Source organism: Thalia democratica, chromosome 1 (assembly GCF_965202585.1).
Source record: "Thalia democratica chromosome 1, ktThaDemo2.hap1.1, whole genome shotgun sequence".
NCBI classification, from domain to species: domain Eukaryota; kingdom Metazoa; phylum Chordata; class Thaliacea; order Salpida; family Salpidae; genus Thalia; species Thalia democratica.
The window spans coordinates 22,123,342-22,136,349 of NC_139165.1; the positions used below are offsets into that span (position 1 = coordinate 22,123,342).

General features: G+C 23.7%; 1 protein-coding gene across 1 annotated transcript; it reads right to left on the reverse strand.

The window, feature by feature from the left end:
• Positions 1-10,116: 10,116 nt before the first annotated feature.
• Positions 10,117-12,056, reverse strand: LOC145834482 (C-type lectin mannose-binding isoform-like). Its single transcript, XM_082941923.1, has 4 exons — positions 11,924-12,056; positions 11,078-11,218; positions 10,711-10,837; positions 10,117-10,408 (listed from the first exon to the last, which is right to left on the reverse strand). The coding sequence occupies exons 1-4, from the start codon at positions 12,054-12,056 to the stop codon at positions 10,117-10,119; spliced, it is 693 nt and encodes a 230-aa protein (XP_082798049.1).
• Positions 12,057-13,008: the final 952 nt, after the last annotated feature.

Genomic DNA, 13,008 nt, shown 5'->3' on the forward strand with positions numbered 1-13,008 from the left:
TGTAGTAAAATTAAAACTTTGCAACGAAATAAACATGTGAAGAAAAATAATCTTTTTGTTATTATATTCTATCGATTAAGATGATATTAAAAATGGATATAAAAAAAAAGCTACGTTTCCTCAGTGAAATTTAAAAACATTAAGTTTCTTAAGCAATGTTAACGGTCATAAGCAGCTTAGATTTAAAAAAAGTAAAATTCACTTCAAACTGTTTTACATAATCAAAACTAAGTGTTAAAAATATTTTAAGTATATTAGATATGTTTTAATTAGTTGTAAGTTTTGACTGTAACTATGTTTGAAATTACTACTAAAATTTCAGATACTTATAATGACTTGGAATTAAAAGCTTGACTTTATCTAAACGTGTTTTATTTGTTAAGAGACTTAGTTTGTTAAATCTTAAATAAGCTTTAAGTTTTCTCATAATCAAAGTGTAAAAATTCAATACTTTTAACTTTTTTTCTATGTAAAAACATTTAGTTTTTAAAACATTTCGCAATTAGCACATATTTACCTTTGAAGTTAGTTACTTTCTGTTAAACAAACAAAATTAGTAAGTTTACATACTTTCTATCGCTCTTAGTTACATAAATTCCTTTCAAAAAATAAAGATAAAAAGTAAGTTTTAAAGAACTTTATATTTAATGAAAAGTTTATTTTAAAGTACTCTATTTTATTTAAATTAAATAAGTAAAAACGTTTATTGAAATGTACTACTGTAGCGCAAGTTTTTTATTCATTTTTCGGTCTACAAAATATTATCGGTGATTCTTAAGTTTATATGTTGCTAACAGCAGATTAGATAAAATTTGTAAATTAAACTTTTTACTTATTCTCAATGTTGTGCTATATAGGTCAAGAATAATTACATTTGTAAAACAAGTTATTATTTGATTGTTCTCAAATACTTAATTTTAAGCTAACTAAACAATGTTTGTTTTAAAATAATAGGTCAAAAAAAAAAGGTTTATAAAAAAGTAAAAAAAAAATTATAAAACAAAATTATCTTTATATCTCTAAAAATGTTACATTATATAAAAAAAGTATAAAAACACTACATAACTTTAAAAAAAAAATTATTAAATACGTCGTTTTGTTACAAGTAAATAAAACACAGACAATGAGACTTTATTTTGTTTGATTTACACCGAACACAATATTATTGAGGTCACTATGGTTTGAGTAAAACAGTATTTAAAAAATATCCTTTGTCCATGAGCTATAATGAAAAGCAAGCAAATGTTGCTATTGCACTTTTATATCGTATGTGTGCACTTATTGCGTGATTAATATTATTATTACGTTATTAATGACCGGTAGCACAATAGTAAACCTTTGTTTGAGTATAACAGTATATTTTAAATAAGTAAATAAAACATACATTCGCGTTATTGGGGAAACAACATACGTAGTATGCAATGTAGCTGTTTTATTATCATTACATTAATAAATACATGTATTTTACTCTTAACAAAATTCCTGATGAGTTTGTATTTTTCAGCTATGTTTAAAAGACTACCTTCGTAAATACCAATTAGCTATAAGTAGATACGTATATTATCGATCACATAGGAAACCCTTTTACACGCTTATATATTACTATTCAAAATAGTTATTTGTTAAAGAAATAATATTTTATTATGCAGTTACTTTAACTAATGGTTTTATTTTTACAATTTACAAAAAGTATAGAAACAAAAAATTTTAGTTGAGAATCACTAAGTACTAAGCTTAATTTCCTTTTAGTTTAAATATTTTAAATAGGAGACAATTAAAACAACTCAAAGATAGTACAATATTAACAAAATACGTTAATTTTTTCTAATTACCATGTTTTTATACGTAATCTCATTGTTTTTTTTTTTGGTGCTTCAAGTACAAAAAAAGTTTAAACATGATGTTAACAAAACGACTTTATTTTGGTCAATTTGTATAAGTACAATTTTATTTTGTATTTTTGTATACTTTGTTTTTGATAGTTTTATATAAGTCTTTTTACATAAGATTTTCAGGAAACAGTTTAAAAGTGACGATTTGAGCAAGGTGGCCAAGGTTTTCTATCAAAAAATGAAATCCGTGCTACTTTGAAGTTGACCCGTTTCTATTATTTATCTTAAACTTTATAAACATAAAAAAACTTAAAGTACTATTATGTGCAAGCATTATATTGTCAAATTTGAAAACAGTTATAAACAAATTAATAACTATTGAATGTATATTGAGTTTAAACCGTTGGAGCACCTTAAAATACGTTTAAATCTTAAAATAACTTTAGAAATTTTAGAACTTAAATTTATTAATTGTTTTGCACAAAAAATAATTTGATTTAAAATATAAAACTTTACTTTGTTAATGTTAAGTAAAACTTTGAAACTTATTTTTAAATTATAAAAACAATCAACACTTGTATAAGTTTTTTAAGTGGTCAAAAAACCTTAAATTTTATGCTAAACATTACCAGACTAGTTACTTTCTATTTTTTAGATAAATTTTAAAACCTAGTTTGTAAAAAACTACAATAACAAAAAATTAACTTAAATACTAATTGTTTACGCTCAAATAACTGAAGAAGAAACGAATGTAAAATCTTTAGTTGTTTACAAAACTAACTACATGTATAATTATAAGTTTATCTATGTAAATGTGACACCGTGCTAAAGTAAAATGCTTAACCACTATAGTTTAAAAAATGCTTTAAAAAAAAAAACACAAAAATATAAAAAATTACAAACTGATTACTACTTTTACTCAGTTTTACTTAATTCATTTTTGATATAAAAAACTATTGTAGTATTTTGCAGTTTAACAAATTTGAGATATCTATATGAGTATAGATGATTTAGTAACATATACTTGACTTGATTTACTGTTTAACTTTAATAACTTCAATAACATCAAATACCTACTTAATTCATCATTTGTTGTTTTTAAGAGTAAAGAGTAAATGAAAAATAAAAACTTTATCAAATTGCAAATTCAAGTAAAAAGACCGAGAAAAACAGTTTTTTTAAAGTTATTGTTTTCAATTAGTAAAAAATGACAATTAAAAAAACAGTTCAATTAAGATATTACCATTTTTGTATAAAGTAAAACTATAAAGGTAAGTTTGAAAAACATGAGCTTTAAAATATTTAAGCAAAAGAAAATTCATTGTATCTAAACTGCATGGTAACAATTAAAATTTGAAAAATTACGAATTCATGTTAATTTAAGTGTATATAGTTACATATGAAAAGATAAAACTAAAAGTTTAAAATATATTTTTTTTCATTTCGCACAGCCCATGGAAATCAGCTCCATTGTAATTTACCCAACTGCAATCTACGTCGTTGAGTTCAGAATATTCTCTTGAAACATACAAACAATGTTCTTTGCCTCTACTGTTGTTAGGCTCACCCGCTCTAAAATAGTACAGAAAAGACGCGTCTTTAACAATATTAACCGTCTCACCATTCACATATCTGAAAAATCCTTCTGTTTGGCGATCTGTGATGCCTACCCAAACATGCTTTCCGGATGACTCTACCATTTTTCGTAATTGTCTGAATTGTTAAACAAGATATTAATACAAGCCTGTGGCTGTGCAAACTTTTAATTATATTTTTTGTTTAAATTGTTCAAAATAACTATGAAACTATGATTTACTTTTTACTTTTTATATTTGCTATATATTAGTTTTTTTATCTTTTTTATTGTACCTTTTTTCAGAAAAACTAGTCTAACTTTTGTAGTCTACAGAGTAATTTACATTTTACAAATAAATGTAAATTAAGTCAGTTTTTTTTTTACTGATATACAAACCTTTTAGTTCTACTACTTATATTTAAATGTAGTTAACAACTAACGAATGATACTTAATACCAGCTTCACCGAAATTTATATGTATGAGATCGCCCTTCATGTCTTGACATTGTTTTCGACACTCATCAAAGGTTCCTTTACTTGGTGTGATCTTGAATGTGTATTCAAAAACTGGTAAAAGATAAGTTGTTGCTATATGATTTAAGTATTATTTTCTATCTTATTTATAAGCGATAGATAATAAAAATAAATTATTTAGAATATACTTCATTCATTTAAAAGTCTTATTGTTCAGATTAAATTGTTTTCTAACAATAGTGGTTTGGTGGATAAGTTTTACTGTTATTTATTTCTTAGATCCTAAATAAGTAAAAATAAGTTAAGTATTTTTTTAACAAATTATTTTCTAACAAGTTTCATTTATTTTTGTTACAATTTGGTCAACAGTATCTTTCAGTGTTGAAACTTGCTGACTCAGCAACTTATTTTCCCGATCGATCATTTGAAATTTATCTATGACGTCACAATTAGCACCTGGTTCTCCTTTTTCACCTGAATAATATTTCATTATAAGTAACTCTAATGTTTAATCTAAATAAAGCTTATTGGTTTATTAATACTTGTTTAAACAAAGTTTGGGCAACGTTTTATGTTGACGGGAATGTGCACTCCTTGATGGGCCATAGCATTTGATTTATTTTAATCATGATTAATTATTAATCATACAATTAAAAAACAACACAGTATTAGAAATAAATGATCTTTGTTTTTATTATATCAAATTTAAATTTAAAGTTTCCCATAGACCTAAGACCTTTTTTTTTGCTCTTTGTACAAAATCCTACATATTTAGTGTTAGTTTAGTTTAACGGGTATTATTCATATACTCGTAGGTAGAATATTTATTTTTACGGCCAAGATTCCACTCATTTTTTTTAACACTGATTGTCCATCATTTTCACTATGCTGGCCGTTTGTTGCTCACCACTAACATAAATCAAATATGTAATATTTCAAAAAGTTAAAGGTTATTTTATTAATTTATATATAAAAAGATAGTCCTATTATCATACAAAGTAATTTTAAATTTTAATTATTTTAAAACCACTACAATTACGTGTTCATATATAAGTTAATATTTTTTTGTTAAAGTTAAAGGAGATATCTTAAATTTTTTTATATTGATTTAAAAACCTTTTTCTTCAAGAAAAAAATGTTTTCACTAAATTACACTAAATTATTAAAATCTTTTTGACCTTTCGTATTTGTGTTACTGTTACAAAAGAGTTTTCTGATTGCAGCAAGTTTAAATTTGCCATCATCATGAGAAGTAGTTTGACTTGCAGCGCCATGAATATAGATCAGAAAAGCAATAAACAAAAGTTTCATTCTAATAAAGTTCTAAAGACTTTACGGCAAAATGTTTGATTTAAAACTTATAATAAAAAACAATTATAACACGATCTTTTTTGTTGTACTAGTATTTTTTAGACATCTATAAACTCTATGAACTATTAAGAAGAACATTTTTATAATATTTTAAACTTATAGTCTTATTTATTTTTAGCACTTTTTATTTACTGCAAAACTTAAACTATCAAAATTTATAAGCAAAAACAATTTTTTTTAAGAATTTGTTTTATTTTTCATGACGTTTACGTATCTTTTCTTTTAAACCAAAACAAAAAAGTCTTAAAATTAATTAATAATTCTTAGAATTTAGTTTCAAGAAGACAATTTATATATAGATTTTTTACGACAAACTAATTTCATTAAGCACTTATAAAAGGAACCAACATTAACTTAGCTTAAATTTTTTTTTATAAATAATACTCAACAAAGTAAAAATGATTAAAAATATTTAAAAAAGCTTATTGCTGTTTAAGTTAAACTGATTGGTATTTCCGAACTCATTCAACTTATATCAAATGACTGTTTTGCTATCACCTGTACAATATTATTGTAACGTGATGTTTTGTGTTTTTACAAAGGGCATGAATAAAACACACGTTTTTATTTATAATGACTGTGCAATTTATGAAGTATATAGATAAATTACAAAAATAAATCATATGTTTTAAGATAAATACGTTTATAAACACACCTTTTGTAAATACAAAAACAAGTTGTGTAAGTGGTATTCTAAAATGTTTGAAAAAAAAAATACTACAATGACTATCAAAAACTTGATGTTTTTTTAAAGGGTGTAAACTGTTCAGCACTAACACGCTTTAAATTATCATAGAATATAAATACAAGCTTTAGTTCACCAAAATGTTTTGAAATCTTTTCCTGAACTTTAGGTTCCTTTGGCCAAACTTTTTGAGCGCTTATTTATCGTTCAATAAGCTTTACAATTAATTCATAAGTTAATGAAAGCTTTTTATTTTTTACTAGAGTATATTTTAAGTTATTTGATACAAATGAAACATGTACAATACAGCTTAAAACGAAAATTAAAGTGAATTATAATGCTGTTTAAATAATTAAATTTTTAAATATATCTAAAAATATTCACTGAAACAATTTAAAAGATCTTCAAAGAAAATGACGATTAATCGTGTATCGGTATTAAAGTTTTTAATAAGATAGTACTGTGAATAAACTTAGACGATTGTTTTTACATGATTTTTATTCTGTAATTAGATTAAAATTAAATTATACTTGAATAATAAAAAATCATCACTTCTTTTATCAGTTTAAAATATTTTTAAACTAAGGTTCTTAAATTGTGTTATTTTTCATGAATAGCTTAGCTTTTAAATATAACCAAACTCATTTTAAGCTGTTATACTAAACCAAAACTTGGTGCTTTAAGCGTATTAAACATTTTTAATAAGTATAATTTCGAAGTTAAACTTTGTTTGTAATTAGTGCAGTGTTTTAAAAAGCCTATTATACTGTGAAGTGTTTTTTTTTTAATTTTAATTAGGTTTAGTTTTTAAATAAAAAATGTTTTAAAATACTTTTGGAATACTGTTTATTTCTTAAACCATAAACTAAATAACTTTAAATTAAACTTAAAACTCAATTAAAAAGCTGCATAGAAAAACTGTTATGTAGTAAAATTAAAACTTTGCAACGAAATAAACATGTGTAGAAAAATAATCTTTTTGTTATTATATTCTATCGATTAAGATGATATTAAAAATGGATATAAAAAAATAGCTTCGTTTCCTCAGTGAAATTTGAAAATATTAAGTTTCTTAAGCAATGTTAACGGTCATAAGCAGCTTAGATTTAAAAAAAGTAAAATTCACTTCAAACTGTTTTACATAATCAAAACTAAGTGTTAAAAATATTTTAAGTATATTAGATATGTTTTAATTAGTTGTAAGTTTTGACTGTAACTATGTTTAAAATTACTACTAAAATTTCAGATACTTATAATGACTTGGAATTAAAAGCTTGACTTTATCTAAACGTGTTTTATTTGTTAAGAGACTTAGTTTGTTAAATCTTAAATAAGCTTTAAGTTTTCTCATAATCAAAGTGTAAAAATTCAATACTTTTAACTTTTTTTCTATGTAAAAACATTTAGTTTTTAAAACATTTCGCAATTAGCACATATTTACCTTTGAAGTTAGTTACTTTCTGTTAAACAAACAAAATTAGTAAGTTTACATACTTTCTATCGCTCTTAGTTACATAAATTCCTTTCAAAAAATAGAGATAAAAAGTAAGTTTTAAAGAACTTTATATTTAATGAAAAGTTTATTTTAAAGTACTCTATTTTATTTAAATTAAATAAGTAAAAACGTTTATTGAAATGTACTACTGTAGCGCAAGTTTTTTATTCATTTTTCGGTCTACAAAATATTATCGGTGATTCTTAAGTTTATATGTTGCTAACAGCAGATTAGATAAAATTTGTAAATTAAACTTTTTACTTATTCTCAATGTTGTGCTATATAGGTCAAGAATAATTACATTTGTAAAACAAGTTATTATTTGATTGTTCTCAAATACTTAATTTTAAGCTAACTAAACAATGTTTGTTTTAAAATAATAGGTCAAAAAAAAAAAGGTTTATAAAAAAGTAAAAAAAAAATTATAAAACAAAATTATCTTTATATCTCTAAAAATGTTACATTATATAAAAAAAGTATAAAAACACTACATAACTTTAAAAAAAAAATTATTAAATACGTCGTTTTGTTACAAGTAAATAAAACACAGACAATGAGACTTTATTTTGTTTGATTTACACCGAACACAATATTATTGAGGTCACTATGGTTTGAGTAAAACAGTATTTAAAAAATATCCTTTGTCCATGAGCTATAATGAAAAGCAAGCAAATGTTGCTATTGCACTTTTATATCGTATGTGTGCACTTATTGCGTGATTAATATTATTATTACGTTATTAATGACCGGTAGCACAATAGTAAACCTTTGTTTGAGTATAACAGTATATTTTAAATAAGTAAATAAAACATACATTCGCGTTATTGGGGAAACAACATACGTAGTATGCAATGTAGCTGTTTTATTATCATTACATTAATAAATACATGTATTTTACTCTTAACAAAATTCCTGATGAGTTTGTATTTTTCAGCTATGTTTAAAAGACTACCTTCGTAAATACCAATTAGCTATAAGTAGATACGTATATTATCGATCACATAGGAAACCCTTTTACACGCTTATATATTACTATTCAAAATAGTTATTTGTTAAAGAAATAATATTTTATTATGCAGTTACTTTAACTAATGGTTTTATTTTTACAATTTACAAAAAGTATAGAAACAAAAAATTTTAGTTGAGAATCACTAAGTACTAAGCTTAATTTCCTTTTAGTTTAAATATTTTAAATAGGAGACAATTAAAACAACTCAAAGATAGTACAATATTAACAAAATACGTTAATTTTTTCTAATTACCATGTTTTTATACGTAATCTCATTGTTTTTTTTTTTGGTGCTTCAAGTACAAAAAAAGTTTAAACATGATGTTAACAAAACGACTTTATTTTGGTCAATTTGTATAAGTACAATTTTATTTTGTATTTTTGTATACTTTGTTTTTGATAGTTTTATATAAGTCTTTTTACATAAGATTTTCAGGAAACAGTTTAAAAGTGACGATTTGAGCAAGGTGGCCAAGGTTTTCTATCAAAAAATGAAATCCGTGCTACTTTGAAGTTGACCCGTTTCTATTATTTATCTTAAACTTTATAAACATAAAAAAACTTAAAGTACTATTATGTGCAAGCATTATATTGTCAAATTTGAAAACAGTTATAAACAAATTAATAACTATTGAATGTATATTGAGTTTAAACCGTTGGAGCACCTTAAAATACGTTTAAATCTTAAAATAACTTTAGAAATTTTAGAACTTAAATTTATTAATTGTTTTGCACAAAAAATAATTTGATTTAAAATATAAAACTTTACTTTGTTAATGTTAAGTAAAACTTTGAAACTTATTTTTAAATTATAAAAACAATCAACACTTGTATAAGTTTTTTAAGTGGTCAAAAAACCTTAAATTTTATGCTAAACATTACCAGACTAGTTACTTTCTATTTTTTAGATAAATTTTAAAACCTAGTTTGTAAAAAACTACAATAACAAAAAATTAACTTAAATACTAATTGTTTACGCTCAAATAACTGAAGAAGAAACGAATGTAAAATCTTTAGTTGTTTACAAAACTAACTACATGTATAATTATAAGTTTATCTATGTAAATGTGACACCGTGCTAAAGTAAAATGCTTAACCACTATAGTTTAAAAAATGCTTTAAAAAAAAAAACACAAAAATATAAAAAATTACAAACTGATTACTACTTTTACTCAGTTTTACTTAATTCATTTTTGATATAAAAAACTATTGTAGTATTTTGCAGTTTAACAAATTTGAGATATCTATATGAGTATAGATGATTTAGTAACATATACTTGACTTGATTTACTGTTTAACTTTAATAACTTCAATAACATCAAATACCTACTTAATTCATCATTTGTTGTTTTTAAGAGTAAAGAGTAAATGAAAAATAAAAACTTTATCAAATTGCAAATTCAAGTAAAAAGACCGAGAAAAACAGTTTTTTTAAAGTTATTGTTTTCAATTAGTAAAAAATGACAATTAAAAAAACAGTTCAATTAAGATATTACCATTTTTGTATAAAGTAAAACTATAAAGGTAAGTTTGAAAAACATGAGCTTTAAAATATTTAAGCAAAAGAAAATTCATTGTATCTAAACTGCATGGTAACAATTAAAATTTGAAAAATTACGAATTCATGTTAATTTAAGTGTATATAGTTACATATGAAAAGATAAAACTAAAAGTTTAAAATATATTTTTTTTCATTTCGCACAGCCCATGGAAATCAGCTCCATTGTAATTTACCCAACTGCAATCTACGTCGTTGAGTTCAGAATATTCTCTTGAAACATACAAACAATGTTCTTTGCCTCTACTGTTGTTAGGCTCACCCGCTCTAAAATAGTACAGAAAAGACGCGTCTTTAACAATATTAACCGTCTCACCATTCACATATCTGAAAAATCCTTCTGTTTGGCGATCTGTGATGCCTACCCAAACATGCTTTCCGGATGACTCTACCATTTTTCGTAATTGTCTGAATTGTTAAACAAGATATTAATACAAGCCTGTGGCTGTGCAAACTTTTAATTATATTTTTTGTTTAAATTGTTCAAAATAACTATGAAACTATGATTTACTTTTTACTTTTTATATTTGCTATATATTAGTTTTTTTATCTTTTTTATTGTACCTTTTTTCAGAAAAACTAGTCTAACTTTTGTAGTCTACAGAGTAATTTACATTTTACAAATAAATGTAAATTAAGTCAGTTTTTTTTTACTGATATACAAACCTTTTAGTTCTACTACTTATATTTAAATGTAGTTAACAACTAACGAATGATACTTAATACCAGCTTCACCGAAATTTATATGTATGAGATCGCCCTTCATGTCTTGACATTGTTTTCGACACTCATCAAAGGTTCCTTTACTTGGTGTGATCTTGAATGTGTATTCAAAAACTGGTAAAAGATAAGTTGTTGCTATATGATTTAAGTATTATTTTCTATCTTATTTATAAGCGATAGATAATAAAAATAAATTATTTAGAATATACTTCATTCATTTAAAAGTCTTATTGTTCAGATTAAATTGTTTTCTAACAATAGTGGTTTGGTGGATAAGTTTTACTGTTATTTATTTCTTAGATCCTAAATAAGTAAAAATAAGTTAAGTATTTTTTTAACAAATTATTTTCTAACAAGTTTCATTTATTTTTGTTACAATTTGGTCAACAGTATCTTTCAGTGTTGAAACTTGCTGACTCAGCAACTTATTTTCCCGATCGATCATTTGAAATTTATCTATGACGTCACAATTAGCACCTGGTTCTCCTTTTTCACCTGAATAATATTTCATTATAAGTAACTCTAATGTTTAATCTAAATAAAGCTTATTGGTTTATTAATACTTGTTTAAACAAAGTTTGGGCAACGTTTTATGTTGACGGGAATGTGCACTCCTTGATGGGCCATAGCATTTGATTTATTTTAATCATGATTAATTATTAATCATACAATTAAAAAACAACACAGTATTAGAAATAAATGATCTTTGTTTTTATTATATCAAATTTAAATTTAAAGTTTCCCATAGACCTAAGACCTTTTTTTTTTGCTCTTTGTACAAAATCCTACATATTTAGTGTTAGTTTAGTTTAACGGGTATTATTCATATACTCGTAGGTAGAATATTTATTTTTACGGCCAAGATTCCACTCATTTTTTTTAACACTGATTGTCCATCATTTTCACTATGCTGGCCGTTTGTTGCTCACCACTAACATAAATCAAATATGTAATATTTCAAAAAGTTAAAGGTTATTTTATTAATTTATATATAAAAAGATAGTCCTATTATCATACAAAGTAATTTTAAATTTTAATTATTTTAAAACCACTACAATTACGTGTTCATATATAAGTTAATATTTTTTTGTTAAAGTTAAAGGAGATATCTTAAATTTTTTTATATTGATTTAAAAACCTTTTTCTTCAAGAAAAAAATGTTTTCACTAAATTACACTAAATTATTAAAATCTTTTTGACCTTTCGTATTTGTGTTACTGTTACAAAAGAGTTTTCTGATTGCAGCAAGTTTAAATTTGCCATCATCATGAGAAGTAGTTTGACTTGCAGCGCCATGAATATAGATCAGAAAAGCAATAAACAAAAGTTTCATTCTAATAAAGTTCTAAAGACTTTACGGCAAAATGTTTGATTTAAAACTTATAATAAAAAACAATTATAACACGATCTTTTTTGTTGTACTAGTATTTTTTAGACATCTATAAACTCTATGAACTATTAAGAAGAACATTTTTATAATATTTTAAACTTATAGTCTTATTTATTTTTAGCACTTTTTATTTACTGCAAAACTTAAACTATCAAAATTTATAAGCAAAAACAATTTTTTTTAAGAATTTGTTTTATTTTTCATGACGTTTACGTATCTTTTCTTTTAAACCAAAACAAAAAAGTCTTAAAATTAATTAATAATTCTTAGAATTTAGTTTCAAGAAGACAATTTATATATAGATTTTTTACGACAAACTAATTTCATTAAGCACTTATAAAAGGAACCAACATTAACTTAGCTTAAATTTTTTTTTATAAATAATACTCAACAAAGTAAAAATGATTAAAAATATTTAAAAAAGCTTATTGCTGTTTAAGTTAAACTGATTGGTATTTCCGAACTCATTCAACTTATATCAAATGACTGTTTTGCTATCACCTGTACAATATTATTGTAACGTGATGTTTTGTGTTTTTACAAAGGGCATGAATAAAACACACGTTTTTATTTATAATGACTGTGCAATTTATGAAGTATATAGATAAATTACAAAAATAAATCATATGTTTTAAGATAAATACGTTTATAAACACACCTTTTGTAAATACAAAAACAAGTTGTGTAAGTGGTATTCTAAAATGTTTGAAAAAAAAAATACTACAATGACTATCAAAAACTTGATGTTTTTTTAAAGGGTGTAAACTGTTCAGCACTAACACGCTTTAAATTATCATAGAATATAAATACAAGCTTTAGTTCACCAAAATGTTTTGAAATCTTTTCCTGAACTTTAGGTTCCTTTGGCCAAACTTTTTGAGCGCTTATTTATCGT

What these genes read in the sequence shown, in the direction of transcription:
- LOC145834482 (XM_082941923.1), bottom strand. Translation starts at nt 12,056, where the DNA reads ATGAAACTTTTGTTTATTGCTTTTCTGATCTATATTCATGGCGCTGCA. An exon ending in AACAAAAATAAATGAAACTT is followed by an intron (nt 10,838 to 11,077) that starts GTTAGAAAATAA and finishes ATCTTTTACCAG; the next exon opens with TTTTTGAATACACATTCAAG. An exon ending in GCTGGTATTAAGTATCATTC is followed by an intron (nt 10,409 to 10,710) that starts GTTAGTTGTTAA and finishes TTAACAATTCAG; the next exon opens with ACAATTACGAAAAATGGTAG.